This window comes from Talpa europaea (assembly GCF_964194135.1).
Source record: "Talpa europaea genome assembly, chromosome: 7".
Lineage (NCBI taxonomy): Eukaryota > Metazoa > Chordata > Mammalia > Eulipotyphla > Talpidae > Talpa > Talpa europaea.
This window is the reverse complement of record NC_140074.1, coordinates 85,524,601-85,539,676: the sequence shown is the minus strand read 5'-3', so window position 1 is coordinate 85,539,676 and position 15,076 is coordinate 85,524,601. Positions and strand designations below refer to the sequence as shown.

Here is a 15,076-nt window from a genome sequence, read left to right as displayed (position 1 = left end):
CTCTGGTGAATTCTCTCACCCTCCCGCGCTTCTGACTCTACCCAGTGCTTGTATAAATAAATAAATAAATCTTAAAAAAAATTAAAAAAAAATCTAAACTAAAAAAGAAGAAAAGAAACCTAGTCTTACATCCCAAGAATAGCACAGAGAAAGTACCATAAAAGCCAAGAGAAAAAAAAGAGGAAAAAAAAAAAAAAAGCCAAGAGAAAGAAGAGACCATATCTGGTCAAAGGCAAGCAGGGAAGGCTTCCTGGAGGAGGGGTTGGCAAAGGGCCCTAATAACTGTGGAAAAAAGTCATCACCCTGGCTTTTGTCTGCATCCCTCAGCTAAAGTGTAACTGCTGGTTGTGTAACTGGCCAGTAAGGTGCCTATTATAATTGCTTACCACACATGGTCAGTGCTTGGCACCACTGGCTGGCTAACTTCAGAACTGACCCCTCACTGGCTTTCTAAGGTTCTTGTCCCTCTAAATAGGTCACATGCCACAGGGTGCAGTTTGGGGGAATGCTGTGCACAGCGTGCACTTCCCCCCAATCTGCCCGCCCACGGGTGTGTGGGAGGGGGAGGGCAGTGTAGATCCTGTTCCCAAAGCCCTAAGCTTGTCTGCCTTAGGAACTCCAGGTTCAACACCTGTCTGGGTAAAGCAAGCTCTGATTGGATGAAAGGCTGCCAACTAGTCTCCATGGTGACATAAGCGCCTTAGCAGATGGGCAGCCCAGTTGGGAGGCTCTTCCCTTGAGATGCTCATCTTTCTCTTCTTCCCTGTGGGCTGGGGGCTCTCTCTGGGGACAGCACAGATTTGCCTTCTTTTCCCCAAGCCTGAGTCACTCCTTCCTGGAATCAATGGTCTGGTCTAGGAGCAGGCTGCAGGATGGGGGAGGGGAGGGGGCCTGTGCAACACACATTCCCACCAGATTCTTCAAAAGCAACAGTCTGAATTCTGGTTCCTTCCTCATCTTTGGCAGATGGGCTAGCCTCAGGCTGTCCTGGTCACCCAGGAAGGACTGCACTCCTTTCCACCCTGTCCATCCCTTTCACCCAGCAACACCTGGCAGAACCTGCCTCTGAGGAAGTACATGGGCCTCTTGGCTGGATAAACAGAGCCTGGGCGGCGAGGCCCACTGGAACAGATGTTGCTGACTTTGGAATTAAAAACATTCCTAGTAAACTGTCCTATCCTCCCTCATACCCTCCCCAGACTCTCTGCCAGGGAATAAGGGGCTGTCCCTAGGGAGATGCAAGGTAGGACCCCCAGTTATACTTAGGGAGGGGTATATATATATATATATATATATATATATATATATATATATATATATATATAGGTGGCTGGGATCAGCCATTAAACACAATTGTGATTGAGGCAAAATCAGGTTAAAGTAATCAGTAGTGGCATCACTGAAGATGAAAAAGGTCAACAGGGAATAGATGCAGCCTGAGTTGTGTGGGAGGGAGAGGCAGGGATCGCCATTGGTGCTGCTTTGGTGACAACTGGGGGTGGGGCAGCTTCCAGGCAATTCCTCCAGCCTGTGAACAAGGTTCTGTGAAGAAGGTTCTTTCTCAGAACCTTGGGATGATGCTACCACTTGTCTGAAGTGACCTCCCTTCTCCCACTGGAATGACTTTCATCCCAGACAAGAACCCCAATTCCCTGTCTTCTAGTCTAATGACTCTAAGGCAGAAAAGGGAGTTTCTGAGCAGCCAGCTAGACCAAAGCCGTAAGTAGCCCATTGAGGACAGCCTGGAATCAAGGAGTGAGAGAAGAGGCCATCTGATTACCTAGAGAGTCCTGGGCACTGGGGCTGGGAGCCTCATGGGAGCCTGGGGTGGTGCTGAGGAGATTCTGAGGGATGGGGTCAGAGTCTGCAAAAAATGCCCCTTCTCAGCCCCACAGGAGAGCAGTATGGAGCAGATCCCAAAGGAGCAAAGCTAGGGGGCAAGGCGGTAGTCATGAGCAAGTAGTGAGGCTGCCAGGGCTGCAGAAAAGAAGCCTGTAGGTTCCTGCTCAGATGGGCACAGGAGTCCAGGCCGCGAGAAAGCCAGCAGATCAGACAGTGCATGGGAGCCAGGATGCTGGGATGCTTGAAGAGGGTGTGCATGCAGGCATGGAGGGTGGCACGCCACAGGAGAACTGTGAGAAATGGGATGAGAAAGTCCCCTTAAGATTAAGGGCTCCATAATCCCTATATTCCTAACGTGCATTCTGTCCTTTTTCTGGGCCTACCCTCACCAAAACTTGCACACTAAAGGGCAGAGCTCTTCACAGAATGAGAAAGTGAGACCCATTTATGTTTCCTATCTACCCATCCCATATTTCTGAATATCTGCCATGGCCAAGGCCTGCACTAGCCCAGGGATGGGAACACTTTGCTCAAAGTCATGGAACTGGTAATGGCAGAGTTGAGCCTAGATGCTACATTTTCATTCATTTACTCATTCACTCATCATTCAATAGATATGCACACCACATGCCAGGCAGGAAGGACATTGTCACAGTTTAACTGAGCCCTGGCCACCCCACCACTGACCCATTCCTATAGGGAGATAACTGGCCATCAACTGGAGGCTCTTTCAGACATTCAGGCCAGAAATCCCACGGTCTGGGCCCTGCCTGCTAACCAGCCATGCCTGGGGTTGCAGTTCTCTAAGCTCTGGAAGTTCAGCTCTGTAGATAAATGCTATGGGTGGCTATAGATGGATACTCAGGGTGAGGTAAGGGATCAGGCTCCAGGGTGGGCTCAAGATTTAAGGTGGGTGAGGTGTTAGGACAGGAAAGCCAGGATTAGAAGTTAGTTGTCTCACAGCCCAGCCAAGCCTGTCCAAGATGCAATAGGATCCATCTCCCCCAAAGGCCTGAGTCTATTCATGGACCATGCAAAGCATGTGCTCTTTCCCACACAGCCCCTCTTCCCACTGCCTGACCCCCTCAGGGGCATCTCCAGAGTGCTCTATGTGGGCTGGCAAAGTTGAGAGTCCAGGAGTGTGTTCACTACAGAAATGCCCTGGTGGCGGGGCACCCCCGGCAACCCCTAGTGATTCTTAAGGCATATTTGGTCATGAAAAAGGATGGAAAATCCACTTGAGCCTTTGGGAACATCTCGCTTATCTAAAAGAAAACCCAGGGAGAAAGTAGGCAGAGCACACTCCCCACAAGCCTATCCATGGCTTCCTGACATAGTTCAAGGCCAGACCAATACCCTGACCCCGCTTGGCCACTTGCCTGCCCCTACTCACAGGAAGGATGTGCTGTGGCCAGGGTCCCCCAGCACAGCCAGCGGGCAGAGCACCCAAGGGATCCTCCCAGGTCAGGCAATGAAGACATAACAGCCTCAGGTAGGAGGGTTTGAAAGTAGGCCAGGGTCTGCTGAGCCCCATGCTTGTCTCTTTCTCTCTTATTTAGCAACTCTTTCCCACCCAAATTTGAGCTTCAAGCAAACAGAGGATAGTGCCAGGGACTCTATGGTGCAAGTCCTGCCTGGTTACTGTGGATTTAGCAGCCACTTTCCCTCTCTGGGTTCAGTCTCTACATCTGTCAAAACAGGAATTTGGACCAAAGAGTCATCAATGACTTGTTTTTTTAAGCAGAGGACATTACCCCCAATTCTGGCTTTAAAAAAAAAAAATACCAAGTGAAATCCTATGTGAAAATCTACCCTCCCCAATCAAAAGCAGAAGAAAACTGCAGCTGAAGTAGGGATATGGACCCTACCTGCTTACACTGCCTTCGTCCACCATCCCCTGCCTTGGGGGTTCCTTCTAGTAATCCCCAAGCTTTGCAGGCAGAGAATGAAGCCCCTGATTCAACTTTCAAGGGGATGGTTCAAATCTTAAGTTCTGTGGGAGGGAACAGAGCAATTTTGAAGGACAGTTCTGATGAGGGCCATCAGCCCTTGCTCTCCCTCAGGGCGGAAGAGATGTGGAGGCCAGAGAGATTAGGGGCTTTTTAAGGACACTTCCAGGTCAGAGTTCTGGATCTGAAACTTATGTCTTATCTCTACTTCTCTGCATTGGGAAAACTCTGGGCTTCTGCTTTGCTGGCATGGGTTTTGCTCAGTAGCTGCACAATGGGATTACGCTTATCTCATCAAGTCCGTTGGGCTGCTATTTTTTGGGGGTCACCTTGGCCTCAAATCCAGCACAGCTTGGCTCTTGCCTCCAAGGGTATGAACAGAGCTGTGCCCAGGTTTGCCCATCCCAGTTCTGGGGTGCAGTCCCTGGGGGTTAGACTCCTCAGCACCATGGCAAAAGCTGGCCTGGCAGTTGGGAGGGCCACAGGCTTGAGGCCACTGGCAATCACCTGTTGGCAGTCACATCCAGCCTCAGCCCCCACTTAGGGAGTTCCCTGGCAATTCTGCTAAGTCCTCAAAGGTTCTGAGAAAAGTCAAAATTGGGTCCACACTAGCAACCAGTGTGTTTGGAGGGCGAAGTAGTAGGCTCTGCTTGCAGGGAGGTTAGCATTACTGAGCATGTGGTTCCCCAGGTACAGAAAGCTCCAAGGACTCATTTAATACTGACTCAGACTCCAGAGGTAGCATTCAGAGAGGTCACTTAAGGCCACCTCACTCTTAAAAGTGTAGCTGGGCTCACACTCAGGTCTTTTGCATCAGAATCTATACCACTCCTCCAATCCCAGAGCTGAGAGGAGAGCACCCCTCTTTTGGTTTATCAGGAGGTTGTATGTTCTCAGGGCCTGAATGAATCAGTTCCCAAGGGTTCTTAGATCAACTTCTCTGCTTGTTGCCTACCTCTCAGAGGCAGGCTGGGGAGTGGGCACCAGTCCTGTCTGCCAAAGGGACATTCCTAAATGGGGCAAGAGGGAGAGTGGGAGACTCCAGCCTCCATTTGTTTACTATTGGATGCTTCCTGTCTCCCGAATCCACAGGGCAGAGTCCAGGCGCCCCAAATCAGGAACACCTGGGAGATGGACGTGGCTGAGCAGGGGCAAGGAAAGAGATCATGCTACAGTCTGGGGAAGCCAAAGGACAGCAGGGTGGGCTCTTCCTGGGATCCTGACTCTGGCTTTCTCAGGCTGCTGCACGCTCTCTGAGCATAGTCGAAGCGCCCAGACCTGCCTTGAAGAGTGACAGCAGGTGGGCTGCTGGAAAGCAAATGAGTCTGCAACAGCTGGGGCAGCTGGGCCAAGAAGGACAATGACTTTAGTCACAGGCCCCTGAAGGACAGTCCTGGTGCTCAACCTTTCCCGTTTCATGTGCCTCTGCGTTGGCACAGTGGTGCTGATGGCAAAGGGAAGAGCTCCCCGTGGGCATCACTAACCACAGCAGGCAACAAAGATATAGAGGATGAACTCTAGATGCTTGTGGATGTGCACATCCAGGCTGGGGGCAGCGCAAGGGATCTGTCTTCTGGAGGAAAGGCTGGAAAGCCCCAATCAGTGTAGCCACTCTGGTATACCAGGGCAGGGAACTGCCTAGGGCTGTAAGGTGCCAGGCCAGGGCTAGGGTGGCAGAATGAAAGGGAAAAGCTCTCTGGCCTGCCCCATAGGCCAAGGCTTTCTCATAGCCACCAACCCTGCCCCTTCTAGTCAAAACCAGATCACTTCCAGGGGCCCAGCTGTGGGACAATGCAGCTTGAAGGACAAATGGGAGATGGTATCCAGGATCCATGTTTATGCCCCTCTGTCAACCCACCAGGATGACACAGGCACCTCTGGGTACCAGCCACAAAGAACCAGAGTAGACCAGACCTGGAAGGGGCTCCAGGGTCAACCAGGCCAATGCTTCAGAGCCCAGGCTCCCAGCAATAAAGATGTGACCCTCAGGCAGAGTCAAACAGGGACAACAGACCCTTCGGGGGCCAGAGGGAGGGAACTGGGATGGGACCTTACAGGGTCCTGACCCACACTCACTCCAAATTTCCTCATGCTCGGCAGAGTAATTGAAACCAGACATGGCTCCCGGCTGACAATGATCCCTTGTTCCCAGCTCCACGCTCCCTCTGCACTCTGGCCTGAGCTGTTCCAAGAGGGACGAGCCAAAGCTGCACGGCCTTGGGGTCATGACAGAGAAACCTTAGGCCAGCAGGTGCTGAGGTCAATCTTGACCTCCCCACCAGCTCTGAGGTTGGTTCACCAAAGCTGGGTCTATATCACCTGTCTAGCATCCAAACAGGAGCTCACCTGCAGGTGACAGCCTCTGTGGTGGGGTGTGACTGCTTGATAAGAAACACTCAGACTCCCCGCAGGAAGGCAGGGGACAGCGTGCCTAGATCTGTCAGTGTGGTACAGGGACGTCATGACATGACTGGACTGACTGTACCAGGGCCAAGGGCTCCTGGACATTCACATTCAGCTCCCATTGGAGCCCATTTTACAGGTGAAGAAACTGAGTCTCAGAGAGGGAAGGAACTTATCCTATTCTCCCAAATGATGAGAAGCTATACTCTGAACAGAGTTGTGTGTGGCTTCAAAGTCCTTCAACACTGGCTGTATGATCAAAATTCTCATCTGTTTTCTTTACTACACGTGAGATCCTGGCCATTCTTTGTATCCACAACACAGTGCTGCTGCTTCGAGGGAGCTCACTCAGCAGATATGGAGGAAGAAACTAGTGGAAGAGGGATTGCATGACAGCTCTGCCCAGATGGTTCAGGTACGTTCCATCCTTAGAGCCTTACAGAAAACTGTTAATGAAGGCAGAATGGGGATACGGATCTTCCTTGACTTAAGATGGGGTGGCATGCAGAAAAACCCACCGTTAGTGGGAAATTCTGAAAGTTGAAAAGGCTGATAGGCTGTGGTGCCTAACCACTGCTCAGCATCACGAGCATAGCACATCAGTCTCTACAAAACCCCTATCACTTTTGCACCATTGTTAAACTGAAGACTTGTAAGTCAAGGACCATTTGCAATGACCCCAACTTAAGAGATGAAGAAATGGAGGCCCCAGGGCTCCAGGGACCAGGACTTGGCCTCTGCCCCTCGGTCTAGGGTTCTTCCTAGCATCAGGTAACTGCACTCCAAACTCAATAAATCTAAACCACTGACTGATGGGAGGGCAAACAAGAGACATGACAATCAGGAGACAGGGAATCCTAACTTGGGGGAGAGAAGGCAGAGGTGGGATAGCTAGAGCAAGGCAAAAGTGCTGGGGTCCTGCTCTCTAGTCACAGCTAGAGCAAGATGAACAACTGGAGGTGAGGCTAAAGAGGTAGGGCGAGGCTAAAGAGAAGGAGGCCATGGAATCTCCATCCTCAGAGACCAGGCTCTTTGTCTCACTCAAGTGTAAAAAGGTCTAAGGTGGTAACGACTCAAACGTCCTTCTATATGTGAATGGATAAACAAAACGTGGGCTATGTGTATGATGGGATATTTTTCAGCCTTCAAAAAGGATGAAGTTCTGCCACATGCTACAGCGTGGATCAACCTTGTGGACGTTATGGTAAGTGGAGAGAGCCAGTCACAAGAGGAGTCACAAGAGGACAAGTATTACCCAATCCTATTTCTATGAAGAGCCTAGAGTTGTCAGATTCATTGAGATAGAAAATAGGATGGTGGTTGTCAGGGGCTGGGTGGGGAGAGGAGGAATGGGGAGTGGGTCAATGGACATGATATTTCAGCTGAAAGATGAAAAAGTTCTGGAGATGGATGGTGGAGATGGCTGCGCAGCAATATACATGGACTTATACATGGTGTCACCAAGCTTCACGGAGACAGCTAGATGTGAGATTTGCTGCTCTGGGTTCTGTGGGCACTCCCAGGCCTGAGAGCAGGGGACTGGCCTTCAAGATCTCCCTATGTGTCATTTATAATAGCTCTGACCCCTCACAAGCTTCCAAGCGGCCAGGTCAAGAATATCAAAGAAATTACACTCTTTCCCTTCAGACCCTGCCTCCAAGCTTCAGAAGAGGGTAGGGCAGAAGATGAGGCATCCCATCAGGCCTGAACTTTGCACTAGGGGATGAAGGGGGTTTTCTACCACCCAAGGATAGGGTCAGCTGGAGTTTCTTTCTTGGCCTGGAACCCTGCCCCTTGTGTACCCCTGTGCCCCAGCTGGCTCATAGGGAAGTGAAGCTGCCTCCTGACTGGGGGAGGGCAGGGGGTATTATCCTCTAGGCTTGTGGCTGAGCTGGAATGGAAAAGGGCATGGAGGGGCTCCTCTGGCTTAGGTAGCTTCTAGCCCAGAGTCAGTGGCAGGAACTGGGCTGTCGGGTTCTCAGGGAGAGCTGTCCCCTCTGGCCCAGCCAGCCAACAAGGACTGGACCCTGGGAATATGTTAATCAGTCAGTGGGTAGGTCCCAGTTGGGGACAGCACATCTGGAGCCTGGAGCAGCGTGGTTGGAAATAGACTGGGATAAACATATGGGAATCCCCAGGGGCCAGGAGGCCCAGGCAGATTAAGGGGGCCTTTGGGTTCAGCTGTTCCCTGGGCTGCAAAGGAGGCAGTGGGGGGTGGCCTGGATGGAGAATCTGGAGGTAATGGTGTCTTAGGTCTGGGTAAGAAAAGGCGGATTCCTGAGTCTGGAAGATAAGAAGTGCACCAAGCTGGTAGGATCTTCCATTAAATTTGCAGTGACAAAGAACAGGCACTTAAGAGTCATGTGCTGACATCCAAATCTGCCCCCACCCTATCTACGAACTTTTTCATTCACTCACTGTCCAGTAGTTAACCATTTAATGAGCTATGTGACTGTGGCTAAATCATTCACCCTTTCTCTTCTCAGTTTCCCTTTCTCCTACTTCCCAACGACCTCCAAACCGCCCCCCCCAGCCCCTGGATTAAATGCCATTTAGGATTCCTTTTGGTCTAAAGCTCTACTGAGTCTCTTATTAATTCCTTCTTGCATTGCTCACAAACCCTCCTGCTCAGGACAGGCAGACGCCTTCATTTCCTGGGATACTCCCCGCACATTCCTGCCTCCCTGCCCTCGGACATGCAGCCTTTTCTCCTATGTGCCCACCCCACTCATTTCTGCTGCCCCAGAGCCCACCCACCTTGCCAGAACAACACAGTCCTAAAATGGCAATTAATGACTTGGCCATTATATAAAATGGTTTTTATAAAATACATAGAAAGTACTTTTTACAATGTATAAAAAAAGGTAATTATAAGGACTACATACAGGCCTTGAAAAAAGGGGGTCTGTGATGATATTACATGAAAAAAGAAAAATTACAAAATACACACTGTGATTAAAACTATCAAAATGTATATACCTGAGGAAGGGAGATCTGTGATTTTGTTTCAAGCCTCTTTCCTATCATTACAATTTTCTTTCTAATAGAAACATTGCTTTTGGATTTTAAAAAGCCTGGAGATGTCAAATCCCTCTTACTCTACCTCCTCCTGGAAGCCTCCTAACTCCCACCATGATTTCTTTTTCTTTGAATTCTCATGCACAAGTTTCTATGGCATTACATGTGGAACAGGGGGAGGACCTACAGAGGGCAACGCACTTGCTCTGGTTCCAGCCTGCCTCAGGGCCTGGCTCTCCCAACCTGGCTGCCTGGCCCTGCACAGGTTACTGAACCTCAGTTTTCTCATCTTTAAAATTGTGATGACACTTCTGCCCCAAAGGGTCCTGTGATGATACCCTGTGACAACAGCTGTAAGCATTAGCCCCACGTGGGGCTCACAGTTAGCTTTCTGATGTCATCTTTATCATTATTGGCATCTTGCCTTGTTCTCTGGTGTCTTGGAGGATACTGATATACCTGTCTTTCCAATCTGGCAATAGATTCCCTGAGGAGAGTCCCTTATGCCCCTCAGAGGAGCAGTACCATGCTGGGCACACTGCACAGTAAGCATCCCCTGCCCCACCCCACCTCTTTTCCATGCATGCTTATTCTATTTCCCTCCAGGTATACCAGGCAGAAATGGCCCCTGCCCAGAGGTAAGAGGAATCCAGAATAAGGAAGGCCTAGGCTCATCTTATGTCACAAAGTGGATGCTACAGCCCCTTCTCCAGGTCACGAGCCATGCGAGTGTCCTCCAGCCAGTCTGGGAGACTCCCCAACAAAGGCCTGGGGCACAGGGACACAGCAGAGGAGACAGCATGACCTTCCCTGCAGAGTCAGCAGAGGTACCTGGGCCTCAGTGTCCTCCTCTGAGAAATGGGGAGGACATGATAGGCACTTTCCTTGTTGCAAGGGTGAACGAGGTAACATTTGGGAATAGGCCTCCAAGTGCCCAGGTGCTGGACACTCAGGTTGGTGATTAGCACTGCCATTTGTCTGTCACTAAATGTTGCCCCCATCCCCACCCTCAGTTGCCCCTCCATATTCCCTGCCTCCTACCACCTCAGGAAAACCCAGAGAAAAACTCGTTTTGCAGCAAACTCCTGGGGCTGAGGAAGTGGGGTCTCTTATTGTTTTCTGGATGGGCTGAGCAAAAGAAAGGCTTAGATAAGAGTGAGGGTCAACAGAGGTGGTGCCTCTTCTCCCTGCCTTTTCTTCAGGCCACCCAGATATCCCAGGGACTCAACCCTATAGTGAGGCCTTCATTCCATCCCGGTGCCTGCTAAAGGGGAGCAGAACCAGTGCTAGAAGCTGGTGCCAATTCCTTTTCTTGGACATGTGGCAGGAAAGGAGGTGGGGGCAGCTGTGGGAACAGACCGTTCTGCGGCTCCATGGGATCTGGCCACATGGGAATGGTTCAGTGCAGGCTCTCCACCCAGCCTGGACATCCTTAGTGGCCCTGAGGGCAGTCACAGGCAAGTGGGATTTTTGGAGGCCCAGCACGCCACTACTGGGGACACCCCTCCCCTCCTTTCTAGTCCGTAAGAAGTAATATAGTCCCCCAGCTGAGGCCAAGGCTGTGCCCTGGTTGTTGAGGGTTGGGGTATTTCCAAGCCCTCCAGAGGATGCTGGCTCTGAACTACCCGCTCACAGGCCCAGGTCAGCTGGCAGCAGGAAGGATTTTTTTTTTTTAACATCAACTCCCAGGCATTTAACATTCCTCGAAGCTTAAACACAGAAACATTTTCCTTACCAGACCGTGCTTTCTGCTTTGCCAAACATAACCTGGCTTCCTCCCCCTCCCCCACTGCCTCCATCTGCTCCTGTCTCCAAGATGGAATGATTTATGGTGTGTTTCCCATGGGGGTTTGTGCAGCTGACAGAAGATCGAAGGAGGAAAAAAAAGGGCTGGGAGTCCAGGTGGGGATGATGCCACTGAGTCTTGGAATCTGCCTTCTGGAGGGGTCAGGGCCCAGGGCTCACTGAGTGGGCGGCCCTGGACACCTTCTGAACTCTTCCATTCCGCAGCCACCAATGGCCCAGAGCGCGCTGGAAGCCAGCCACGTTTCTTGGCTGGCTCTCTCCTGGGGCTGGACAGGCCAGCCCAGAACCCTTTCCCTGCCTGTTCCTCTGGCCCAACCCAAGGATGTGGGTTCTACTTCTTATCCCTGGAAAGTAGGTTCCAGGAACTGAATGCAGAGAGCTCTTTCTCTCTCTCATTAGCCCCCATTTCCTAAATAATGAAGGACTGGCTGTGGTTACCTAGCAGCACCATCTCCCAGGCAACAGTGCTGGGAGCAGGGTGCAAGTCCCACTGTGGTAGGAAGGGAGGTATTCAGGAACATGGGGTGACATGAGGCACAGCAGGCCCCCAGCTGAATAGTGCCATCTCCCCTGTTCAAATACTGCAGCCTGAGACAGGGTGGGAGAACAGGAGGCCCACAGAGGGCCCCAAGGGGCAATGCTACCAAAAAGAACAAATGCTTTCTGTGAAAATGTGTCATTCAGCTCCCTAATTCAGATCATGTCTAGGGCAATCCTTAGGGCTCCTAATGACTATGGCTCAATCCCAGTGCATGCCAGTTACTATCTCCTTTCCATGGTCACCCCCAAACCAGGCCACTTGAGTTGCAAGGTGCCAGATGGAGTGTGTACAGCTTCATGCTTGCCCAAGCTAGCATACTCTCAATAATTAAGTGAATAGGGCCTCCCTGATGGTGCAAGAAGTTGAGTCTGTCTTGGTGCCATGAGGCTGTCCACAGCCACTGCACCATTAAATTCGATCCCCGGTCAGGGGACCCACATGGAACCCACATGGAGGAATGGACCTCTCCTTTCTCGCCCACTGCTCCCCTCAGCATTGTATTTCACTAGATCTGCCTGTTCTGCTCCCCACTCTGTCTCTGGTGAATCCTCTCACCACCACCAACCCCCACCCCCACCTCCCACCCCACACCTCTGGCCTATGCCCCAGCTCTTATATGCATAAATAAAAAAAATAAATCTTAAAAAAAAAGTGCTAACAGTTATCTTCAAAACTGGCAGAATTCCCAGAAATACAGGCTGCAAGAAGGCCATTACCCCTACAGCAGAGGGTACTAGGAAACGCAGCTGACACTCTTGATCTGACTCTTGATCTGCCTCTACCAATACATACAGACCCCATCTTACATCAACGAGCTCTGGACACAGGTGAATAAGGCCCAGCGACCCCACCAACAAATCAGACAGCAGCCCCAAGCAATCAAATCAGATGCAAAGCTCTTTTAGTCAAATGGCCAATGCTGGGCCTCACTTCTCCTATGGCAGACACTACTTAGCAAACACAGCACTTGGAGATGCAGCCTCAGAATCCTTCTCAACACGGTGTTCCTGGGAAAGGGAACAGTAGACTTAAGCTGGGATATGAAAACAAAGCGAGTTGTCATCCCTCAGTACATCTTGCAGGAGCTTGGAGGACCTACCTTGGGTGTGGAAGCCCAAGGATCCAGGCATACATATCTTGATAGAGACAACACCATCTCCAACAAGGAAAACCACTACCTTAAGGAACTTTTCTCAAACTAGCTTTGAACCCAAGTCACAAAAAGCCAAGCATCTGAACCAAGATGTCAGGTGAGAAGACCTCCTTCCCACCTGGCACCACCCCCAGCAGCCTCCTTGAGCCTTGCGCCTTGATGCCCAGGCTACGCCTGGATGCTCACCTGGATCTGCCCTTTGCCCATGATCTTGTCCACGATCTCGTTATTGTCTTTGTTGACCTTGGTCTTGTCATAGCACTTCTCATAACACAGGATCCTCAGGGACTGAGAGCCCTCCAGCTCAATCTCAAATTCCTGGGGAAAGATGCAATATGGGTCCTGAACCTCCGGACCTGGGATGCTTGGCTTCCTGGTAGGTGTGGTCTTAACTTTGCATGGGGGAGATTGGAGTGAGGAGGATCCTTGTAGACTACCTCATGAGGCATGGAGAAGCTCCAGAAGCCTCTAAATCACTGATGAAGTGGAGTTTGGGTCCTGAACTGAATGCCATGTCTGAACAATACCCAGATCAGAAGCCAGTTGAGGAGGGAGTAGGATGTCCGGGGCAGAAGGGACAGAGCTGGTCCAACCAACAGGCTTGGCCATGCCCGGCCAACAGGACATAAGCTCAGGGACCAGGGTGGGCATGGTTGGTGCTCAGTTAAGGGGTCCCTGCGGGGATCCTTCACTTACCTCATCCCACTTGGGCTCTGTCGTGTCCCGGAAAACCCTGGTTTTGGCTTTGCTGACAAAATAGCCGAAGGAATCCACCTCCAGGGTACAGTACAGGTCTACAGAGAGGACAGGCAGAGATAGGCCGAGTGAGGTCTGTGGCCCAAATTGGGGCTGGTGGGATCAGGAAGGAAAAAGGGGATAAGGAGGCATCTGTCCCATATCCCTCAGGGAGCCCTTGGTGTGTTCCCCACAGCCCTAGGGGATCTGGTCCCTCCCCACTTCTTTTTTTTTTTTTTTTAAGATTTATTTATTTAAGCATACAAGAACTGGGGTACAGGCCAGAGGTGCAGGGGGTGAGAGGATTCACCAGAGACAGAGTGGGGAGCAGAACAGGCAGATCAACTGAAATACACTGCTGAGGGGAGCAGCGGGTGAGACAGGAGAGGTCTGCTGCGCCATGTGGGTACTCCCTGGCTAGGGATCGAACTTGTGCTGCAGTGGCTGCGGACAGCTTCATAGGTTGTGTTTTAACCCCTTGCGCCACCAGGGAGGCCCCCTCCCCACTTCTTTATCCTCTTCTTAGATGGCTCTGCGCTGCCTGCCTCTTTCGCCATCCTCTCCCCTTGCTGCTCACATCTTAGGCCCTTGTAGTCTCTTCACCCCGATCTTTGCTTGGCTGCCTCATCACTGAGGCCTCAAGCCAGGTCTTCACTCACCATGTTGACTAAAGGAGCCGCTCCCGCCCTCCCCCTTCTTGTGATCCCAGGTTCAAGAGAATGTCACTGGCATTTGAGGTGGGAGTCTCCAGAGGGCCATTTGGCCTGTGTGCTGAAAACCTGGAGTGACAGTCATAATGACAACAAAAATGCCTGCTCATATTTGGCTTTTTGTTGTTTTCTTCATAGCACTTGACTTTAACTGAAGTTTTCTGTCTTTTTGTCTCACTGCTGGCTCACAGCAGCACCACGCAGGCAGAAGTCTTATTTTCTTAGTCACTGGTATACCCTTGGTACCAAGAACAGGCCTTGGACTTTGGTGTCAGAAGATATGAATTCCTCTCCACTACCTGCTGACCCTGGGAAAGTTCCTTGGCCTTCTGGGTCCCAGCTTTGTTCATGAGTAAAATAGAAATGATGTCAGTGAGCACAGAGGGATGCCAGGGCTTTCTAAGGAGATAAGAGAGGCTCTGAACAGGCGAGTACTGCCCACCCCTGGATGATGTCCTGCTTTTCTCCAGCACCTACTAAGGTGCTCAGGCACACAGCAGATGTCTGGGAATCAACTATTTCACTCAGCATTTGTAGGTTCCTATTCATCCAACGATAAAGGACACAGGTTCCTCCCTTTAAAGAATTCACCATGGGAGAGGCAGATTTTAAATGACAAAACAGGATGACAGGTGGTTTGCCCTGGGGTGATGGGAGCACAGAAAGGAGAGGCCCCTTTACTCTAAGAGCTCATGTTTCACAGTAAATGTTTTTTGTATGGCTGTTTGTGGACCAATGGCAAAACCTCTGTGGTGCACTAGGAGAGAGGCAAAGGGCAGATCTCACTGCCAGGGAGAAAGAGTGGGAAGGTGCAGGCTGAGAGAAGAAGAGCTGGGAGCCCTGGGTCTCTGATCCTGTGTGAGGTTAAATCTTTTATTTAGCAAATGGGAGAACCTCTCAGTCCTCTCATATAGCAAAT

General features: G+C 50.9%; 1 protein-coding gene across 4 annotated transcripts in view; it reads right to left on the bottom strand.

Moving 5' to 3' along the window:
• ABR (ABR activator of RhoGEF and GTPase) overlaps positions 1-15,076 on the bottom strand; it is a gene marked incomplete at both ends in the record, with an annotated part of 132,654 nt that overhangs the window by 23,600 nt on the left and 93,978 nt on the right. For all 4 annotated transcript variants that reach the window (XM_084237187.1, XM_084237186.1, XM_084237188.1 and 1 more), the window contains 2 exons: positions 12,899-13,030; positions 13,409-13,506. In XM_084237187.1, coding sequence (XP_084093313.1) covers positions 12,899-13,030; positions 13,409-13,506 — 230 coding nt within the window. The remainder of the gene's footprint in view (positions 1-12,898; positions 13,031-13,408; positions 13,507-15,076) is intronic.